This window comes from Crocuta crocuta, unplaced genomic scaffold, assembly GCF_008692635.1.
Source record: "Crocuta crocuta isolate KB4526 unplaced genomic scaffold, BGI_CrCroc_1.0 scaffold113, whole genome shotgun sequence".
Taxonomy (NCBI): Eukaryota; Metazoa; Chordata; class Mammalia; order Carnivora; family Hyaenidae; genus Crocuta; species Crocuta crocuta.
This window is the reverse complement of record NW_027530368.1, coordinates 1,482,373-1,504,738: the sequence shown is the minus strand read 5'-3', so window position 1 is coordinate 1,504,738 and position 22,366 is coordinate 1,482,373. Positions and strand designations below refer to the sequence as shown.

At 46.3% G+C, this 22,366-nt stretch overlaps 1 protein-coding gene across 1 annotated transcript in view; it reads right to left on the bottom strand.

The window, feature by feature from the left end:
• SLC4A5 (solute carrier family 4 member 5) overlaps nt 1–22,366 on the bottom strand; it is a 107,258-nt gene that overhangs the window by 25,969 nt on the left and 58,923 nt on the right. The window contains 12 exon segments of the mRNA XM_077766262.1: nt 1,476–1,747; nt 2,436–2,569; nt 4,847–5,021; nt 6,590–6,656; nt 6,659–6,750; nt 7,107–7,261; nt 8,702–8,789; nt 9,234–9,391; nt 12,592–12,647; nt 15,202–15,297; nt 16,800–16,955; nt 17,691–17,851. Of these exon segments, the coding sequence (XP_077622388.1) occupies nt 1,476–1,747; nt 2,436–2,569; nt 4,847–5,021; nt 6,590–6,656; nt 6,659–6,750; nt 7,107–7,261; nt 8,702–8,789; nt 9,234–9,391; nt 12,592–12,647; nt 15,202–15,297; nt 16,800–16,955; nt 17,691–17,851 (1,610 nt within the window).

Below are 22,366 nucleotides of genomic sequence, written 5' to 3'. Positions count from 1 at the left end.
TAAGGCCCAAGAATTTGTATTTCTAACAAGTTCCTGGAAGGTGCTGCTTCTGGGGACCACACTTTGAGAACCATGGCAATACAGTGACTCAGAAGAATGAGGCAACGTCAGGTACCTCGGCAAGGCAGAGGGGATACTGTTTGGAGGGAAGTAGATTTTATGATGGCCTCAAATCCAACATTATATGATCCTACATCCCCTGTTCTTAGGGCATGTCTGTGTTTGGTTTCTCCTGCAGACAAGAGGATTCTCTGAATGGCTAAAGGGCCACATATGACCCCAGAATTTGGACTGTTTCTAAAAGAGATCAAGGCCATGTACTTCCAAAAGACATGTTTGTGGGAACATTTGTGTTCAGTCAGTGCAATAAAGCCACAGTCCAGTGGGCACAAGCAGCAAATGGGAGTGACCTGATGGGGCCTTGGCCACCGAGGCAAGATTCACTCTAGGACAGAATGAGAAGGGCCTATAGTTAGGATCTCCTTGATCCCACGGGCAAGCAACATACTCTGGCTCAGGACAAAGGATAGTTTCACCTCTTGATGGATTTTCATGAAATAACTCAAAATTAATGATAGAAAAAAATGAAGTCTAGACTGCTTTACAAAACCAGTGCAGTGACAGAGGGAGAGAAGGTATAATCAAAATTGTACTCCTTGATGTCAGGACATCTTCATCTCCATGAGGCCTAGCCTAAAACAGGGTACACAATGATTGTACAATATTTTTGATTGACTTATGATCTTTTTTTTTTTTATCAATAACATGTGTTACAGTGCTGAACACACAAAATCCACTTATGTCAAACTCCAATCCAATCTGGGTATAGATTTGAAAGCCTCACAAGAGTTCTATGAGACTGACAGGGAAATCCTTCTATTAATATCCTTCTATTACAGCCAGGGAAACTGAGGTTCAGTGTGAACTTGAGTGGTCTCTGGAGCTTAGTTTGTTCTCTGTGAGTCCAGCTTGGTGGTGCTCAGAGATATACGGATAGCTCTTTTTCTCTAGATAGATATAGATATAGATATAGATATAGATATAGATATAGATATAGATATAGATATAGATATAGATATATAGATATAGATCTAAGTATAGATCCATGGGTGTCCCTGCTCTGTAGCATTCTGGGCACAAGGCACATCCCACTGAAGCCTCTTAGGGGCATGATTATGACTGTGAAGGAAGCCGGTGGTTCAGCCTATAGGAAGTCCTAACTTTACAGATGACACTTTTTTGGTCAGCAAGGAACTCCATGGGAATGGCACTGAGTATTATCAGGTTGCCAGTTGGTTGATTCAACCTCACACCCAGTGAAGGTAGATGGACATCCAGATTGTGTCCAGGTAGCTTGCTACCACCCAAGGGAGCAATACTTCTCAGGGTAATATCTCCTACATTTGAGTAGAAAGCTGTGGTGGGGGGAGAGTGAATAGGTGGGGGTGCAGGGCATGTCTGGGGTTACCGGTCACCTGTGTCGGGGGCGACACATTCGCATTTGTAGGTGGTGATGGAGTCAGGCTTAAAGTCCATGTTGATGGGGTAGTACTTGAAGGCACCAATCATCTTCTTGATGGCATCGTAGATGAAGATGAAGCTGATGAGGGTGGAGAAGCCCTCTTCGGTGAAGCGGGTGATATACTTGATGATAAAGCTGGCATCTGTGGCCACCAGGATAAGGCACTGGATGGCTGAGTGTAGGCCAATCCAGAGGCGGAACTCCATGTAGTCCAGGCCATTGCCTCTAGAAGACAGAGGGATGGGAGGGACCTCCAGCCTAGGGCTCTCGGCTGTGCTTGGTCCCCCAGACCACCTTGAGTGACTCATCTGTCCCTCCTGAGGCACAGATACTCTCCTAGGAGCTGTGAGAACATAGGGACAGGGACAATTCCTGGGTGGGGTTGTCTCCTCTTTGAAAATTCTGGGGAAGAATTTCACAGGGGTGGCAGGAAGGGGCTAAGACATCTCAGGTCTCACAACTTTGGCAACAAACACCCAGGGTGAACGAAAAATGGAATATCAGAGTGACAGAGCTTAGGGAGACCTTAAAATGGACTCAGGTTTTAGATGAGGCAGCTGAGGCCAGGGTGATGACAGGAGCTGCCTGGGTCAGGATGTAGCCTTCGGACCTCCAGCCCAAGGCTGCACTGACTTTCTGTCATAGTTGCTTCAAGCACAGTGGTGTGAATTGTTTCCTCTTGTCTTGCCTCCATGTCTCCCTATCAGCTATGCTAAAAAGCACTAAGATGGCTTAAAAGCAGGTAGCTGGAGGGAGTCAGGAGGGACCTCCTGGCTGTCCTTTCAGTAGGTTAAGATAGCTTTGGTACTTTCTCACCTCACCCTGCTTCTCTTTTGGGCCAATTCCCATTCCCGGCTTTGGTGTACTACCTTAAGTGCAAGAGCAGGTACGAGAGGCTACCAAGGGCACCTACTTGCTGAAGTCGAAGAGGAGTTTCTCAAAGATGAGGATGGGCCCTGTGCTGCTGAGGATGATGAGGGGCTGTCCCGAGAAGAGGCAGAACAAGGAGCCGGCCATGGCAGTGCCCAGGAAGCTCTCCATCACTCCCTGGGGGCATGAGGAGTATGAGTCTCAGTGGGGGCTGGGGAAGGGGCCTCTTAGTATAGGCTAGAACCCAACCAAGGGCCCAGGCCACAGTGCTCATCGTATTCTGGGTCCTCTCCTCCCAAAATTCTGCTTTCTATCTCCTATTCCACAACCCCTCCATTGCCACTGTTAGTCTTGATTTCCACTTGGATAAAAGCCCCATATGACTTCCTTTGGGCACCCTACAGCTTAGCAAACAGGGCTGCCAATGGATGTGGATTTGATTGCCCTCATGCCCACTCCACTCCCAGAGGACAGCTCATTCGCCCATCCAGTCATTTATTCATTCAAACATCTGTTAGGTGCTTTCAGAGGTCAGACTACTCATTCATTCAAAATCCTTTGAGTGCCTACTCTGTACCAGCCATTTTGTTAGGTATTGAGGCCCATCAGTGAACAAGATAATGCATCATCAGTCTAATGAGAAATACAAACAAGCAACCAGGCAATTTCCATACAGCAGTTTCTCAACCTTAGTATTACTGACATTTTGGGCTAAATAATTCTTTGCCTTGGGGGATGTCCTGTGCATTTTAAGATGTTTAGCAGCATGCCTGGCTTCTACCCACTAGATGCCAGTAGCACCAGCTTCTCCCAGTTATAAAAACCAAAACTGTCTCTAGATATTGTTCAATGTCTCTTGGGGGTCAAAATCATTCCTTGTCACTGCCAAGGAGTGCCATAAGCTGGGATAGGTTCAAGGTGTCAAAGGAACACACAGTAGGAGTAAGGGATTGTTAGAAAGGTTTCCTAAGAGGTATACACGCAGAAGCTGAGATCCAAAAAAATGAGCAAGGAATTGACCAGAATAGGGTAAGCAGAGTGACAAAAACAAAAAAGACTGTCCCAGAAAAAGGGACTCTTATTTACAAAGGCTGGAGCTGAAAGGGAGGATGCCTTTGAAGAATTGAAAGATGATCAAGATTGATGGAAAACAAAATGGGTAAGGAGAACAGGAATCTGAGAAAGGGTTCCTGGGAGAAGTCTTGAGAAGCATGTAGGGCCATGTCATGAAGGCCATGTGGGGAAGCTGGGGCTTATGAGTCATGGATGATGTGTGGATAGCTGGGTGAACCATGGTGTCACTTGCTATATTGGGGGTGGCATCTGGTCTAGAGGGAAGGCAGTGGATGCAATGTTGGCCTTGTGGATTCGGGGATCTCCGGGGACAGCCATGTGGACATACCTAGGAGATAGTTGGATACTGGACCTGCAGCTCAGGAGAGTGGTGTGGTCTGAAGATAAGCATTCATCTCAATTTATCTGGGAAAATAGGTCTTCTATCTTAATGTCTGAGCTTTCCAATGGTTCTGCCCTGAAGGTCCCATGGGAGACCCTTTCCTGGGATATGGGCTGGATCTCTGCTGACTGAAGTTTTCCCCAGGGAGACCTCTGCTGTTGTTAGGGTAACAGCTTGCCATCTTTCTAAACACGTCTTAATCCCAACTAAGAAGCCGAGGTAAGAGTTTTTAAAAATGTGCAGAAAAGTTCATAATTAATAACTTAATTGTGCTGATTGTTCATTCACACATCAGTCGGGAAAGTATCAAATAACAAAGCAGATGATTCCCCTTAAAAGTCTGAGCATTGCATAATGTCTAGAATTGCTGAATCACTATGTTGTATACCTGAAAACTAATATAACATTGCAAGTCACTTATATATACTTCAATAATAAAAATTAACAAAACAGACTAGAGGGCAATTAACACTACTTAATAAACATAACAAACTAAACTTTAAAAAGTTTGATCTTTTAGGGGCATCTGGGTGGCTTAGTCGGTTAAGCGTCCGACTTTCGCTTAGGTCATGATCTCGCGGTTCGTGGGTTCGAGCCCCGCATCCGGCTCTGTGCTGACTGCCAGCTCGGAGCCTGGAGCCTATTTCAGTCTGTGACTCCCTCTCTCTCTGACCCTCCCCTGCTCACGCTGTCTCTCTCTCTCTCTCTCCTAGAAATAAATAAAACATAAAAAAATAATTTTTTTAAAAAAGTTTGATCTCTTTATGTCATCCTTACATTTAGACTTTAGTAACATGAATTAGCTTTAGGCATTTTAATAATGTTGCTTTGTTATTATTTTTCTGAAGGGCAAAAGATTACAAAAAGTGATGGATTAAACCCCATGGTGGATGAAACCCAAGCCTTGGTTTTGGGATAGTAGGATGAAGCTCCTTACCGCCACCTGGTGGCAGCATATTTTTTGAAGGTTTGCACTCCCGTCCCCAGCTCACACACACCTGATAATTGTCAGTGGCATCCCCCAGAAGTCCACCAAAGGTGATTGCGTTGGTGATGCAGCCGAGGTAGATGAATAGGATGGCAGAGATGGACTGAATGTGGAAGCCATCGTAGAAATCACTTGGGAACCAGGGCAGCTTCCTCTTGATATCCAGACGCAGGCCACCGAAGAACCTGCTCAAGACAGGCCCGGGGGCTGCTTTCTCACCACAAACACCAGTGCAGGGTCTGGGCTACTTACAGGAGCCTGCAGAATCTGGGGCGAGGAAGGGAACTTGACTAGAGGTGGATGGGGACAGGGATCTTTCCACCATAACATTTAAAGGCAGGAGAGGATTTTCACAAGACTCAAAGTGTGTGGCCAGCACCATCTCTACTAGAAAGGTGGTCATGGACAGCAGGGATGGGAGAGGGAAAGCCTGGTGGAAACACGTCCTGGAGTAGATCTAACATTCCATGGGGAATGGAAATCCTGGGATCTACAGAAATCCTGGCCATCCTCCTTAGTGATGTCCCTGATCATCTGCAGGGCACTTCCCTGTGTTTGGTAAACAGAGATGTATCCAATTTTAGGAGAGAGTTAGAATCCCAGATTTATCAAGGGTAGTTTCTGAATCTTAAAACTGGTTTCTTTATTCTCTAGAACAACTGAGTGGGGAATTTTAGGCTTAGAGACAGTGTTTATTGGGTAGACTATTCCCCACGGCCTCTAATGCAATTCTTGACATAGAGCAGGGTTTCTTAGCCTTGGTAATACTGACATGTAGGACTGGACAATCCTTTGTTGTGGGGTTTTCCTATGCATTGTAGCATGCTGACCAGCATCCCTGGCTTGTATTCCCCAGATGCCAGCAGCATCACCCCTCTAACTGTGACAAAAATACCTCTGGACATTGCCAAATGTCCTCTGGGGGAAGATGGGGGTACAGGCAAAGTTACTTCTAATTTGGAGCCACTGGCTGGCATAGAGCCAAAGGCATATAAAACAGGACTCCATTCTCAAAGTCATAATTTACACATAGTTTTGTAGGGCCATGTCCTTTCCTGAATTATTCCAGGAACCAGCAAGGAAACCCAAGCCAGGAAATCCCCCCTCCCTTCTCTTTTTAAAGAAAGAAAAAAGAGGAAAAAATTCAGATGGTACTGTTATGGATTAAATTGTGTCACTCTCAAAAGACACATTAAAATCCTAACCTCTGTACCTATGAATGTGGCCTTATTTGGAAATAGGGTCTTTGCAGATGTAATCAAGTTAAGATGAGGTCACTGCGGGGGCCCTAATCCAGTATGGCTGGTGTGCTCATATCAAGAGGAAAGTACCATAGGAAGAAACCAAGTGAGGACACAGGCTGAGATGGAGCAATGTGGCTGCAAGCCAAAGACACCAAGGGTTGGTGGCCACCAGCAGAAGCTGAGGAGGGGGAAGGGAGGATCCCACCTAGAGTGTGGGAGCTGGCCCAGATTTGGAACTTTTACCCTCCAGAACTGTGAGAGAAAATTTCTATTGTATAAGCCCCCTAGAATGTGCCACTTCGTTAGGACAACCCTAAAAAACTCATACAGAAACACAGAATGTCTTTTGAAGGGTTTGAAATGTCAATGAGGGTTTGAAGGGCGTGGAGAGGGAGAGTGCAGAGGCCGGGAGTGGGCGCTGCAGGCAAAGGTGGGGAAGGTTCCCGCAGGTGGGTGAGGGGAGAAGCCTAAAGGACGGCTGGCGTCACCGTCAAGCCTGGGGTGGGCACCTTCCCGTCCAGATAAGCTCTTCCCCGATTTCGTGCATGGCTGGCATCTCCCCGTCTTCCCCGCTGCTCCCTCNGAGCCGCATCCAGCAGCCGCTCCACCGCCGCCTCCACCCACAGAGCCGTTCATCTGGCCCAGCTCGGTCAGGGAGAACACGGATTTCCTGTACGGAGCAAAGAGCAGGGGACCGTGGGGCTCCCAATCCTGGGACACACTTAGCCGCTCTAGAACTGTCTGGAGAACACCTCTGACCTCTCCCACAAAAATTATGAAATACCTTAAAAATACAGAGACAAATGCAGAAAATGATCTCCCAATACCCATGCACAGGTCATACACATTTATACACATTTTATAGATGTTCACGTGCAGCATATTGCTTGCTTTTTTTTTTTAGATAAATAAAATGACACCAGAAAAAGAAATAGTGTAAACCTACGTATGCTGACCAGAAAAGCCACAGACAGACTCCCTTTGTACCACTGCCCTCCTCCTCCACCCCTCCATCCACATACATACCTCTTATCAGCAGAGGGCACTTTCTTGGGGGGCTCAATTCGGATATTTGGGTCCCATTCTCCAGGGGGAAGGACAATGACCTCATCCAGAAACTCATCAATCCCTGCTATCAGATCTTCCCGATTCCGGGCTTTATAGGCCACATCACTGAAGAGCTGGAGAGGAAAGAGTAAGGGGACAACTCACTATCTGCTTCTTATCCACCTTCTGGGAGCGCATCACATACAGTTTTGGAGACGATCCCTCTGAACCACTGCTCTTGTCAGCTCACTCTCTGTCCTTGAGATAAGTACAGAGGCCCGCAGGTGAAATTAGGCACAGTGGGGAACAGCAGGGCCTTGGGCAAAGACCTAAAGGCCAGCTCTTCATGTCCTAGCTGTAGGACTTTGGTTGAGTCACTTAACCTTTCTGCTATTAGTTTTGCACAGAGCAAGCTCATTAGAAAACCCATGGAGAGCCCAGTCCAAGAAGCTCACATACTTTAAACCTGATTATAACTTCCTAGCCCCTCAGCCTCGGAGGGTCAGGCTGCATCATTCCAGGTTGTTTCCAGGGTGTTCTTTCTGACTTACAGATCATGCCTGTGTTTTAAAGCTTTCTAGGCTCTAAATGTCCATTGACTAATGAATGGATAAAGAGGATGTGGTTTATATATACAATAGAATACTACTTGGCAATGAGAAAGAATGAAATCATGCCATTTGTAGCAACGTGGATGGAACTGGAAGGTATTATGCTGAGTGAAGTAAGTCAGTCAGAGAAGGACAGATATGTTTTCACTTATACGTAGATCTTGAGAAACTTAACAGAAGACCACAGGGGAAGGGAGGGGGAAAAATAGATACAAACAGAGAGGGAGGGAGGCAAACCACAAGAGACTCTTAAATACAGAGAAAAAACTGAGGGTGGATGGGGATGAGAGGGTGGGGGAGAGGGGGAAATGGGTGATGGGCATTGAGGAGGGCACTTGTTGGGATGAGCACTGGGTGTTGTTATGTAAGCCAATTTGACAATAAATTATATTTAAAAATAAAAATAAAAATAAATAAAAGGAGGCAGTATGAGATGATTATGGAAAAATAAAAAAAATAAAGTTCTCTAGGCTCCCTACCACCCACCAAGGACAGAGAGAACTCCAAGTGTGCCTACAGGCTCTGTGTGGTCTCTGGCTCACCTCTTGCTCTTGAAGCTCTTACACTGAGCCTAAGTCAAACCACTTTTATCCAGCTTCTGCATCTCCAAGCTTTGGCTCTTGTTCTCTTTTTCTGGAATGCCTGCCTCTTAGGCTTATGCAAGGTCTACCTAACTCCTGATCATCCTTTGCTTAAAGCCCCCTCCTATGTGAAGCCTCACCTGGCTGCCTGGACAATTAGCACATGGTTCACTTTAGAATTACAGGTGTGTCCATCCCACTTGATTGGTGCTCCTAAACGGCAGTGACTGTTCCCTAATTCTCATAACCCTCAGAGCCCTGCACAAGCCTGACACACAGTAGGTGCTCAGATGTGCCTGTTGGATAAATGAGTGAATAAAGGCATAGTGCTTGATGCAGGAGGTACGACATGCAGGAGTACATGCTTCTCATTCCCACTTACATCGTCTACCATGAGGGTTGCAATGGCACGGCCAATTTCATTGTAGGATTTTGATCTCCCAGAAGGTCCGAGCAATATGAACAGAAATCTGCAAAAAAAGATAAAGGAGGAGGAGGAGGAAAGTGAGAAGGAAAACAGAAGCAGGTAAAGAGGATTCTCTGGCCCTGGACATGATTCGTTCTTCATTCCTGAATTGACCATACTCTTGTGCCTTCCCTCTTTTGAATCCCATGCTTGCTCTGCAAAGCCATCTATCTCTTCACTCCCTCCAGCTCCCACTTGAACATCTTCACCATTGTCTTGTTGTCCAAGCCCAACCAATGGTGTGTGTCTCAGCTGTTGGCTTCTTCTTTTTTTATGATTATTTAAAATAACCTCAAAAATTCTCCCCTAGTCAGAAGACTTCCTTCCTCAGCAATTCTCTAATTTTCCTTCTGCATTTTAGGGGTGTCTCTGACAGCACTTTGTGCCAACTGCCTGGACAGCTGGCTTCCTTCAGGTGGATGTGGAAGCTGATTTCAGTGGCCCTCACCTGGTGGGGACAGGCACCTCGGTCACTCCTCCTAGCATGGCTGACTGGATGAGACGCACAAAGGCGATGAAAGGCTGGTCCAGGAAGTCTACCTCACCCACAAGCACATTGGAGGCTTCTGAGTCCTTGGGGATCTTCTTCATGAATTTGTTTTTCCGCTGGTCAGGGAGGGGGAAACGAGATATTCATGGATACTCACATCAGCGGTTTTGGCTCTCAATCCCTTGCTCCCCTTCAGATTGCTGTGAAGGTCTAACTTTAAAAAATTCTCCAAGCACTTCTCAAATAACCAAACACTGATATAACCAAACACTTTCCCTAGTCTGCAAATGAGGAGACTGAAAATTGGTTAACCCCAGGACCAAGTAAGCCTTAGTAGATGGGAAGAAACAGGGGGCAGTGATCTGACCCCTAAGATATTCCTTGATGGACGAAAACTTTGCTCAACTGAAGTATGAGCCAAGGGACCAAAGAAGAGAGCCAAGGCTTGCTGGCCATCAGGCCTCATCTCCCAGCCCCCTGCAGCTCAAGCAGATGGGAATCTTGGCTCTTCCACCCCAGGTGCCTAGCCCTCCCTCTCTGCCTTCACCTGGGGTGGCTGTGGAAAGGATGAAGCCCATTCTGATGACCAGGGCAGACATGCTTTGTTTTCCCTTTGCCATCAACTTCCTGGTTGACAGGAGACCCTGGATCCCACCTCCAAATCTCTGGGAGACTTCTGTGCCCCTGAGTCACCCCCAGGAGAACTCCCAGGAAACTCATAGCTTCTGAGATTTTCCAACTTAAGACCATCAAGATGCAGGGGGCTAGTGTCTGTTCAGTGCAGGAAGGTCAAATAGGCAGAGCGAGTGGGGTCCAATATAAGAAATACTGGATGCAGGCCCTCATCCCAAACTTATTCCCACTCTCTCCATGCATGACTTCATTCCGAGGGTTAAGACGCTGACTACTCCTGAGTCTTCTTTTATGATGAAAACACCCCAGGGACAGTCATGTACAAGTTTTTAACATCATAGGTTACATTAGTTTTTTCAGATTGCTTCTCCTCAGGTTATCAGGGGGATGAGCAATAGACAGAGAAATAATTTTATACAGAGAGGATGGAGAGGGAGGCTTTTGTGAGGGCAGGGCTAGTGGAAGTCCACGCTGGCCAACAAAGGAAGAAAGGGCCAGAAGAGGGAGACAAGTGCTAACGAGAGAGCCTGTGGACACCACAACTTTGCCCCCCAATTCCTTCTGGCTGGAGTTTCTCCTGTTTCTCATAAGTACAGTGGAGACACAGATTCTTTGTGTTTCTTTCTGTCCTTGGGCATGGGCATGAGCTGTTCTCTGATGCACTCATGGGGGGCATGATACAGATGGGCTCGGCAGCCTACCAGCACAAGAAAAGGCACGGTGAGCAATGGCTGCACCCTTATAATTTTTGAAATACAAACAAACAGACAAAACTCTTCACAGCCACCCACCTAACAGTACCAAGGACCATAACAGTGAGAATAAGCATGGGATGTTAAGTGAGAAAGCCAGAGTCCCAAAGGCTCAAAAAGTCCCTCTGTTGTAAGCACAGTGAGCTGGTTCAGAACAAGGGTCCCCAGGATGGAGGGCTGGGTGTGCAAGGCAGCTGCTGTCCCCCTGCCAGGACAGGAGGAGGGGAGGGGTGGCAAGAGTGCCCTGGAGAATAAGACCTTGAAAACAACAATACTTTGGGGGTGAACCAACCAGCACACCCATAATCCAGGAGAGGAGAAATGCCCCCTTGCAGACTGTGACATGTTTGGTAAGGAGGTCGCCATGGTGGCATCCCAGAAATGAGCCATGCTGGCATTCTGGCCCTCATGGTTTGGCCACAATCTGGACATGGGTTTGTCCAATCAGGGCCTTACTGATCCCACTTCCTGAACCCCATGGGGACTCTGGTCTACCCTGCTGAGTCTCTGCACACAGTGAACTCACGCTCTGCTCACTGGGAACCTGTTGGCCTGTCTAGGGCAGGTGTGGAGTTTTAAAGAAAGGTGTACCTAAAGGACACCCACTGGCCTGCAAGCCACTGGCCTCACAGCAAGCCATGCTGCTGCAAATACTGAGAAGCAGCATCACTCAGTTAGTCGGGAGAGCTGGACGCTGGGATCCAGTCCCTGGATCGAGGCAGCACTGCCTGGGGAAAAGTGATCGCTAGCGTTCTTACTACCACTTAGATATTTATTAAAATAGTCTCTGAAAGACTTTTACTAGGCAATGCTTTCTTATCATGGCTTTACTGTCTGTGTGCGTGACTATAGTAAAATGGGTTTTGTCTCTAAACAATATTCCAGAATATTCCTTCCCAAGTCACTCCCAAACTAAGGACTCTAGAATCAGACTGCCTGTGTCAAATCATGCCTGGGTTACCTTTCAGCTGCATGAAATTGAGCACATTATTTAACTGCTTTACACCCTCAGTGTCTTCATCAGTAGAATGGAGATGATAAGTATACCTTTGTGATGCACACAAAAAGCTCTGCATGGTGTACTGCATGCAGTGTGTAGACCTGAAATGTTGATTGTGCTGTTATTATTATTTTAGTCACCAAAGGAGCTTCAGGACTCTGACATGAGGGACTCTTTTTGTTTTTCCTTCACCAAACTTGGGGGTGCCTTGAAGGCCTGGAGGTCACCCAAGCTCCTGAGGGGTTCTTGCCAAGTTTCACGTTTCCTCTATCATCTTTCTTTCTATTTCTGGGGGCCCAGGTAAGGGGACCATGAGATACTGCTCTCAAGATGTATGAGGGTTGCAGTTGAAGGGGGCCTCTACTGGGGTTCCCCAGGAGCATAGTTACAGGGTACTTCAGTTGTGGGCCTAAGAACTTGTACGCAACCTGTTTGTAGGATTCTGATTTCCTCATGGAGGTTTCAGCCAAGCTGGTGCGAGACAAAAACTGATGTCCTGCCTTGTCCACCAATGGACAGTCAGTTGCTCCACTCTTGTCTCTACAGGCAGGCCTCTTTGCTTCTCTCTGCCAGCTCAAATCCCCACTCCCTCCTTAAAGGTGTTTGAGGGTTGTGGAGAAGGTGAGACTGTGTGCTGGTCTTCTCTTGTCCAATAAATCCCAAGTTCAGGGACAGCAGGCATCTCAACTGATCATGCTTCTCTGTCTCCTGCTCCCTGAGTGCCTGGCACAGAGCCAGCATATAGGGCTTAGTGAGTACCTGACTGATGGGCTGGGCAGTCACAAAGGCAGTCCAGAGTCCCTGGCCGGGTCCTCCCTGGGGACTCCTCCTCCTTCATGGGAGTGGAGTTCTGCCCGTAGAACTGCCCCTGAAACCAAAGGTGTCTTCCCACCCTGGGCCTTCACGACAGCCAAGGCCCAGCCTTTACTACCTGGTCTGTGTTTGGGGTGTGAGAAATATCATTCATGCTCCTGCTCTGGGTGTGACCTAGGAGAGAAAGAAAAGAAGGTCCATCAGAGGAAGTTGGGCTCTTGCAGGTCCTTTCCCTTGGTCCCTCCACATGCTTCTCCCAGCTTCATAACCAAAACCAGACCCCCTCTCCCCTCAGTCCTCACCCCCACCCCCCACACCGGGAGTTGCCTCTGCTCCCTTTCTTCCCGTTCTTCCCTTCTACTGCAGGTTCTCCTTTCCCTTCTCACCCTCAGTCTGCTGTGCTCTGCTCTCTACTCCTCCACCCCACCTTCTTGGGCAGAGACCAAGATGTCTGCTCTGGGCCAGGCCCTGAAGGAGGGGAGGGACACAGACACATGGTCAGGTGAGGTGCCGGTGTCACTGAGCTTGGGATTGTTGGAGAGAGAAGACAAGTTTCACCTCTATCCTCTGTGACCCATGTGAGTGTTTAAAAACGGCCAGGTGTTTGGGCACCCGGGTGGCTCACTCAGTTGACTGTCCAACTTCTGTTCAGATCACGATCTCACAGATCATGAGTTTGAGCTCCATGTCGGACTCTGTGCTGAGAGCTCAGAGCCTGGAGCCTGCTTTGGATTCTGTATCTCCCTCTCTCTCTGTCCCTCCCCTGCTCATGCTCTGTCTCCCAAAAATGAATAAACATTAAAAAAAAATTTTTTTTTAATGGTCAGGTATTTGGCTGGCAGAGGGAAGGAACAAGAGGAGAACAATGATAGCAAATTATTTGAACTGCCCAATTGTTCGTTCTCTGGCCAAGGCAGGAGAAAGTCAGCTCTCATTTCCCAGTGGCAGCCACATCCATCAGCCACTCTCAGATCTGTTATTTCTTGGCTTTCTGTAGTCTGTGACATCCCTAGCTTCTAGAACTCTATCCTTCCTTGGCTCCCTTTCTCTTATATGCATGCAGGATCCTCTCCTGCTGGGCTCAGGGCCTTGCTCTGCTTCATCCCCTGCAGAGTCTTCACCGCCTCCATCCTTGGTCTGTTGCATCCACCCTCTCCCACCCCCATCACTTCATGCCTATACCGGGCTGAGGATGCCCAGGTTGGGTCTCCACTCCACACCTCTCTCCCAAGCCCCAGACTCCACTGTGCAGCCCCACCTGGGACCTTAAACTCAACATAGTAGGAAACTGAACTCACCGGCTTCTACCAAACAAATACCCCTCCACACCTTAGTCTGTTCAATGCCCTTCCCTCCCATCCACCCCGCCTAGGTGCTGGCCTCACCTCCTCATCTCCTGCTTCTCCTGGTGCTTGCCTCCCACTTTGGTCCTGTCCTCTCCAGTCTTGCTCTGACAGTCTCTCGCTTCTGATCTTGTCCCCTTCTATTCTTTCTCAAATAAGAATCTGATCGTGGTGTGCCTCTGCTGAAAACGTCTCAGGGAGCCCCATTTCCTTCACCATAAAGACAGGCTCCTTCTTCATCCTACATAGGTCCTCTTTGCTTTGACCCTCTGGCCCTCAGGTCCTGACCTCCTGGTGAAGTGAATGCTCACTTCATAGTGCCTTCCTTCTGCTGTTAGTTTCCTTTGTTTGGAACAGCCTCCTCCCTCCACGCCCCCACCCCACCGCATGCTCCTGGAAAATCCCTATTTATTCTCCAAGACTCAGATGTGTCTCCTCTCTGAGCCTTCCAGCGTTGGGGTGGTATGCACACAGAATGTTTTATCTGGGTCTCCACTGCAGTGTCGGGCACAAGGGTGACCTCAGACACAGTGAATAATTAGGAGGAAGGCTCACCCCAAAGCCATTTGCTGCCTTCTGCCTGCTGCCTCCTGCCATCCCTACATTGAACAAGGCCAGGAAGACTAGGGCTCCAGGGTCACCAACGGCAGAGAGAAAAGACTACCTGAGGCCTTGGGCAGGCCCCACGCTGCCCTCCAAATCATTCCTTGAACCTGTCCAGGGCACAGGTGGCATAACCTGTTCTTATCTTGGCATTTTAGTAAAAGTACTTAAAGGAATATACTCCTCTCACTCCTTTTTCTTCCCATTTTGCAACTTCTTTCTCTTCTTTGCTTCATAGCTCATCTGTCGGTTCCTCCCACGCCCCCACCGATGTCTGAAAAAGCCCTGTCTATGATGGTGCACTTCACAAGCCCGCTCACCCATTCCTAGGACTCAGGGGGCTGTGACTGCCAGCATCCCACCATCAAGGTGCATAACACTGTCACCCAGTGATGGCAGAGTTCTCTGACTGTCCCAGGGGAAAGTTCTTAACCTGTATCTAATTCAGTTTTGAGGAAGACTCCTTACCAAAAACGGGACTAATGATCAGTTTGGTGAAAACAAAGGTATAGACTAATATAAAAAATGCCTAGCACATAGGATTGTTACCGATTATGCTAGCACTTGATTTAGAGTTGCATTTTTCAGAGTTGTTACATAGAAACTTAGGCTAGTGAGTTAGTTCCTAAGAACAACCAGGTTTGGGGTGAAGTTTAGATTTCTCCTGATGCCTATCCTAAAAATTCTAGACAGGTCCTGGCTTTATCTCCTCCAACTCTGAAAGTCTATGGAAGCTGACACAGAATAAAGTGTCTGCTTGCAGCAGACGAGCACACACTCACACAGCTGTCCGTAATTGGTACTTTGCCGCATCCTCAGGTCCTCGGTAGAGTGGTGTAGGCTTGGGCCAGCCGCTGGGCTCCGGGCTGGGCTGCGATCTGGGAGGAGGAACAGAAGGTATTTGGCTTCTGCACAGCTCCTGCAGTCAGCACAGTTTATATTTATAGTCACTTCACCTAAACAAGGCTGGACTGTGAGATGCGTCTCTTCCCCATTCAGGAAGAAAGTGTATTTCGGTTGTTTTGCATTTTGTTTTTGAAGTTAATAGTCTGAACAAGATTACAGAAAATATTTGTACTTGAGAGTGAGATACACAATTGTTAAATATGCAGCAGGTGTTATAGACTGCCTGGGTTTATCCCCAACTCTGCCTCTTACTAGCTGTGTGACCTTAGGCAAATAACCTCTTGGTACCTCGGGCTCCTCATGTGTAAAATGGGATAACAAGACCATACCTAGTCATAAAATTATTGTGAATATGAAGTGAGTTAACACATATGGAACACTCAGAACAATGCCTGGAACATGGTAAGTGCTATGTATGTGCGGTTATCAGATACTAAACGCTTTCCACTTTGAAACAATTCATCTAAAGAGATTGCTCAAGGTTCTTTCTTTTTTTTTTTAATATTTTTATTTATTTCTAGAAGAGAGAGAGAAACAGCGTGAGCAGGGGAGGTTTAGAGAGAGAGGGAGTCACAGACTGAAACAGGCTCCAGGCTCTGAGCTGGCAGTCAGCACAGAGCCCGACGCGGGGTTTGAACCCACGAACCACGAGATCATGACCCAAGCGAAAGTCGGACGCTTAACCGACTAAGCCACCTAGGCACCCCTCAAGGTTCTTTCTTTAGTAACCTTATGGACTTTGTTCTCATTACTGTATTCATCTGGCATGTTCAGCAAAGCTACTGTTTTGGCATCTTGACCCTGTAGTATCGAGAGTGGAGGGTTGCAGGTTTGGGCTGTGTGTGTGGAACAATCCATTCTCTGTAATGGCTCAGGCTCTGCTAATCAGAGTAACACAGCTGCCAGATTTACAAGCCCTGGCACACTTGAGATGAACCCAAAACCTTCTACCACCTTGATGTGCTTCATTTTCTGCCAAGGCTCTTAGCTCTACTTGGGGGTTCAATAGGAAACTTTTGAGCTCTCTCCATAAACATGCCATCTCTACCAGCATTTTGCAAGCCTGACCATGCATGAGAATCTCCTCGGGAGCTTTCTAAATTTCCTATTTCCAGGCCATACCTCAGACCAACTGAATCCAACTCTCAGGGTGGGGCCTATGCACTGGGACATGTTTCCTACCCCCAGGTGATTGCATTGTGCAGCACAGGCTGAGAACCAACTCTCTTCCTAGGAATGGTTCTGCTCTGGTGGTAGGGATGATGTTGGGGTATGGCTGGGGTCTCTGCTGGCCTGCTGGAGAAGGAGGTTGATGGATCCCCAGAACCTCAGAATTTTTTTCCAGGATCATGAAATCCAGGAAGCCTCCAAGTTTCCAAGACCCTGCTGCCACCAAGGAGGGGGTCACCCGGACACTGGGACCTGACACAAGCCCCCACATGCCCAATGCCCACCAGCACATGGTCAAACTCACTGGTGGTAGAGGAGACGGACTTTCCAATGTCAACCAAGGAGCGGTGGATGGGCTTCTTGGTTTGATGGCGGTGTTTCCTCAGGAGGACATAGCTGACCCTCTCCCGGAGCTCTGGCCGCAGGAGGCCATCCTCAATTTGCTTCTTGATGACATCATCTAAGTGGGGAACAGATATGCCTTGTCCATGTGGGACAGAATGACCAGGGGCATGGGAGTCTTCTGTTTCATTTGTTATTAGCGGTATTAAAAGCAACTAAGGGAGGCAAGATATGTGGAAATAGTCCTGGCTTTGCCACAAACTGTGGAAACATGGGCAAGTCACAAACCTTGGGGTATGTGCATGCCTGTGCATGTGTGTGCATCTGTGTGTATGTATGTGTATATAATTCTATGCTCTTTCTATCGCTACTGTTGTGAAAAGTAAATGAAATACACTGAGAAGTACAAAACTACCATGTTCAATGGTTTTAGTCCTAACATGAATTCCTTTTAGAAAAGTATTTTGGGCAAAATCCTTGTGGCAAATTTGTGAACAAATTCACAGGAAGTTTTAGGGATAACAAGGTGAGCCACTCCTCCCTTCACCACTCCACTAAACGAGAGCCAATTTCCTGAAGATGAATGATGATCCATTTACTCTGACAATAAACAGGTTTCCATGGCAATAGGTGTCTCTGACAACACTAGGAAGCCCATCTCCTTTTTGCTCCATTGATGGATGGCATTCATAAGATGGTCTTTTCCCCACTGGCACTCTATATGGGACTGAGACTATCTTGGGATTGTCAGACCCAAAGTCTGGTCTCTGCAGGACCAAGTGGGCGTCACACAGACCAAGGGCGGGCACAAGGCTGCCATCACTTTTGGGGGCCCCAGTGGTCCCTGCCTCACCTATGATCTGTGGTAAGGAGCCACTGTCCAAATCCAGCAGCACCGTCCCCGTCTGCAAGCAGGTCCGGAGCTCGAAGAGGCTATGCAGCGACAGTGTGGACACATGGGGCTTGCTCCAGCGCTCACCTCCTTCCTCTACCTTTTCTTCAAACTTTATCCACCTGAAAGGGGTTAGGATGGGGCTCAGTGTGGCCAGCACCCTCAGGGTGAGGGGTGTTGGCCTGCAACTCACGTGCTACGTGTTGTTGGGACATTGGTGCTAGACTGACAGGCAGAGGATCTTGGGAATCCCCTCACTCCATCCCCACTTCTCCTGATGCTGGCATGCTCAGGACACAGTGACATCCAGAGAACGACTATAAATGGGCAGGAGGGGTCTTTTTGGGGGTGGCAGAAATGTTCCCAAACTGGATTTGGTGGTGGTTGCACAACTCTGTGCATTTACTAAAAATCATTTAATTGTACATTTAAAATGAGGGAAGTTGACCTTAACCTATAATAATAAAGCTGTTTTTAAAAAACTATCTGAGCAGCATCTGGGTAGTTCAGTCAATTAAGCATCCCACTTCGGCTCAGGTCATGATCTCAACAGTTTGTGAGTTTGAGCCCCACGTCAGGCTCTGTGCTGACAGCTCAGAGCCTGGAGCCTGCTTCAGATTCTGTGTCTCCCTCTCTCTCTGTCCCTCCCCCACTCATGCTCTGTCTCTCTAAAATATAAAATATTTTTAAAAATTTTTTAATCTTAAAAACATAAATAAAATTTAAAAAGTATCTGAAAGATCTAATTGTGAGACAGGAAACCATCAAAATCCTAGAGAAGAATACGGGCAGCAACCTCTTTGAGCTTAGCCAGAGCAACTTACTAGACACACCACTGAAGGGAAGGGAAATAAAAGCAAACACGAACTATTGGGACTTCATCAAGATAAAAATTAAAAGGCAGCCTATGGAATGGGAGAAGATATTTGCAAATGACATATCTGATAAGAAGTTAGTATCCAAAACCTATAAAGAACTTATCAAATTCAACACTCAAAAGGCAAATAGCCCAGTGAAGAAATGGGCAGAAGACACAAATAGACACTTCTCAAAAGAAGACATTCAGATGGCTAACAGACACATGAAAAGATGTTCAACATCACTCATCATTGGGGAAATACAAATCCAAACCATGATGACATACCACCTCACACCCGTCACAGTGGCTAAAATTAACAACACAAGAAATAACAGGTGTTGTTGCAGAGAAAGGGAAAGCCTCTTGCACTGTTGGTGGAAATGCAAACTGGTGCAACTACTCTGGAGAACAATATGGAGGTTCCTCAAAAAAACTGAATATAGAACTACCCTATGATCCAGCAATTGCACTACTAGGTATTTACCCCAAGGATACAAAAATACAGATTTGAAGGGATACATGCACCCCAATGTTTATAGAAGCATTATCAACAATAACTAACAATGGAGAAAGCCCAAATGTCTATCGACTGATGGAGAAAGAAAATGTGAGATACAGATACACACACACACACACACACACACACACACACACACAATGGAATATTACTCAGGTGTCAAAAAGAAAGAAATCTTTCCATTTGCAACAATGCAGAAGTAGAATGTACTATGCTAAGCAAAATAAGTCGGAGAAAGACAAGTGCCATGATTTCACTAATACGCGAAATTTGAATAAACATACAGGAAGGTGGAGACATCTTAATGATAAAGAACAAACTGAAGGTTGATGGAGGGAGATAGATGGGAGATGAGCTAGATGGGTGATGGGTACTAAGAAGGGCACTAGTTGTGATAAGCACTGGGTATTGTATGTAAGTGATGAATCACTTAATTCTACTGAAAACAATATTGCACTGTGTGTTAACTAAAAATTTTTTAAAAAGTATCAACTGGAACCTGGTTACTCAGGCTAGTCATATATGCGTTCAGTGTCTGCCTTGTGGGATGTGGTTTTCTGGGAGCAGAGAAAGCATTCCTGACCCCAAAAAAAAAAAAAAAAAAAAAAAAAAGGTATTTCCCCATGGATTCTACTGCAGGGCATGAAGATTCTACATGTCCACTCTGGGCTTTGATTCTGAAAGTTCACGTTAAAATGCAAATGTCATTTGGAGAAGGAAATAAATTAAACCAAGGATGTGTAGGCATTTGTTCTTTCTGGAAGACTTGGCATCAGAGGCTGGGTGAAGGAGCGGAGTGGGAAGGCTTTGGGCAGACGCAGCCATGGTTGCAATGACCTATACTTCTCCTGCAGAGGGAAGCACCAGACAGCCTGGAAAGCTGCCAAGAGAGCAAGGTAAGCAGGCTATGCTTTGCAAGATGTCAACCCCAATTTACTGGGTAGCTTCAAGCTATTCCAATCAAAATCCTAAAAGAGTATTTTTGGGCCATGACTAATTCTGAAGTTTGTCAGGAAATGGTTGAAGAAAGGTTAAATAAGAAGAATGGGAATGGATGTGCTTTTAGCAGATAAACAAACTTGCCTAAAAGCTGGAATACTTAAAACAGTGCATTTCCAGTCCAGATATAGATGAAAGGCTCAATGAACAACAGTCCAGGAGCAGATTTGGGCCCCCTCATGAGAATGTGGGTTTTTATAGTTGTTTAAACCCCATAAGAATGTGGGTTTTTATAGTTGTTTAAAAGATGACCAACTTAGAAATTAAAAACATAACCTCTTACCTACTTCTCAGCGAACATAATATTAGATTCTACATGGATTAAAATCTAAACATAAAATTAAATCTATGATGGAATATTATTGACTCTTAAAAAGAAAGGAAACTTTGACACATGCTACAACATGGATGAACCTTGAAAACTTTATACTAGGTGACATAAGCCAGGCCCAAAGATGAACACTATATGATTCCACTTCCATGGAGACCCAGGGTAGTTAAATTCACAGAGACAGGAAGCAGAGTGGTGGCTGCCAGGGGCTGAGGGAGCTTAAACAGACACAGGATGGGGAGGTTGGATTAAAAGAGGCTTGGGAGGGGAAGTCCTGCAACGTGGGGTCTGGAGCAGAGACCACACACAGGCTTGCCTCAGAGATTTACCAAAGTGTAGCTGACTTTTTTTTTAATGGGAAAACCTGTTTGCAGAAACATCATGTAAATTATGGTAGATCCAAGTTCTTCTAAGAATAGTATTAATATAAGGGTTTGCATGGAAGAGATCAAAGGATAAGTCCAAATGTTCTGATTGAAAAGATCCTTACCTTCTCCCTGAGAGTCCTTCTCCCATTCAAGCAATTATGTTGCCCTGTTTTTTTCTCTAAAAATACACAAGATAAATTATACTGTCACCTTTCCACTGAAGAGCCTTTGCTACTCCATAGCCTTGCCCTGTTCACCCAAAGGTGTGGTGTACTGCAGTGCATAGAGCCACTTGGGTTAATTGCTCTCAACACTCTCATAAACATCCTGGATGGACATTCTCAGGCAACTCTCTACCATGACACCCATTCTTCATTTTTCTGCCTACCCAAATGCAACTCCACCTGGAAGGAGGGAGTGAGAGAACATCTCCTCTTTGAAACATCCTCTGTGATAACTCTGGACAGCAAAGACAATCGGTTCTCTCCACCTCTCAATTATTTGTACTGTTAGGTCCGTATAAAAATTAGCTCTATAGACAGACAAGGGTATCAACCTACCTGAACACAGTCTGCAGAAAAGCAAAGTTACATGTTTCCAGGTTCAGGGCAACATCAGATCTAGTCTCTTACTACTAAAGCATCCCTTGAGAATTTGATTTCAAAAAATTCAAGGGATACTCAAAAACATTACTAAGAATACCTCTCCAGTCTTCCTTGCAACTGTTTTGAGAATCCAGATGTTGAAACAGTGAGCCTTGCCCTGAAACTTAATTTTGCATTTTTGATGGCAACTGCTAGACATTGAGCTCACTTTTACCTGGAGTGGAACATGGAAACATGGAGGACCCGAGATCTGCAGCAATGGTTTTCAATGTTGGGTACCTATTAGAATTGCCTGGGGAGATTTAAAAAAACAAACAAAAAAAAAAAAAACAAAAAAACAAAAAAACCATGCCTGGATGGTTACCCCTTCGGGAGAGTGGCCTGGCCATAAAAGCTCCCAGTTTTTTTTTTTTTACTATGCCCTGAGGGTTGAGGAGCCCTTGCTCTGCAATCATATAGAACTGTGTCACTCAGGGATAGTCGGACTTATCCAGGGTCACAGTGAAGACAAGCAGCTCTGTTCACATGGGTCCCACTCTCTTTAACGGAATACATTCTTTCTCCCTCTCCCTTAGAACAGCTTTGAGAACACCAGCTGAAAGAGTAGAACTGTCTGGAGTCTCCTTCTTAGCATGGCCATTTTTTGCTTCGGTTTCTCTGATTTTATAACTGGAGTACATACTCTATACCAGTGTGTCTCACTCAGACTTATGAACATACAAATCATGTGGAGATATTGTTAAAATACAGATTCTGATTCAGCAGGTTTGGGGTGGGGTCTCAGATTCTGCATTTCTTTTTTTTTCCAGTTATTTTTAAAAAATGTTTTTAGGGGCGCCTGGATGGCTTAGTCGGTTAAGCGTCCGATTTTCGCTTAGGTCATCATCTCGCAGTTCGTGGGTTCGAGGCCCGCGTCGGGCTCTGTGCTGACTGCCAGTTCAGAGCCTGGAGCTTGTTT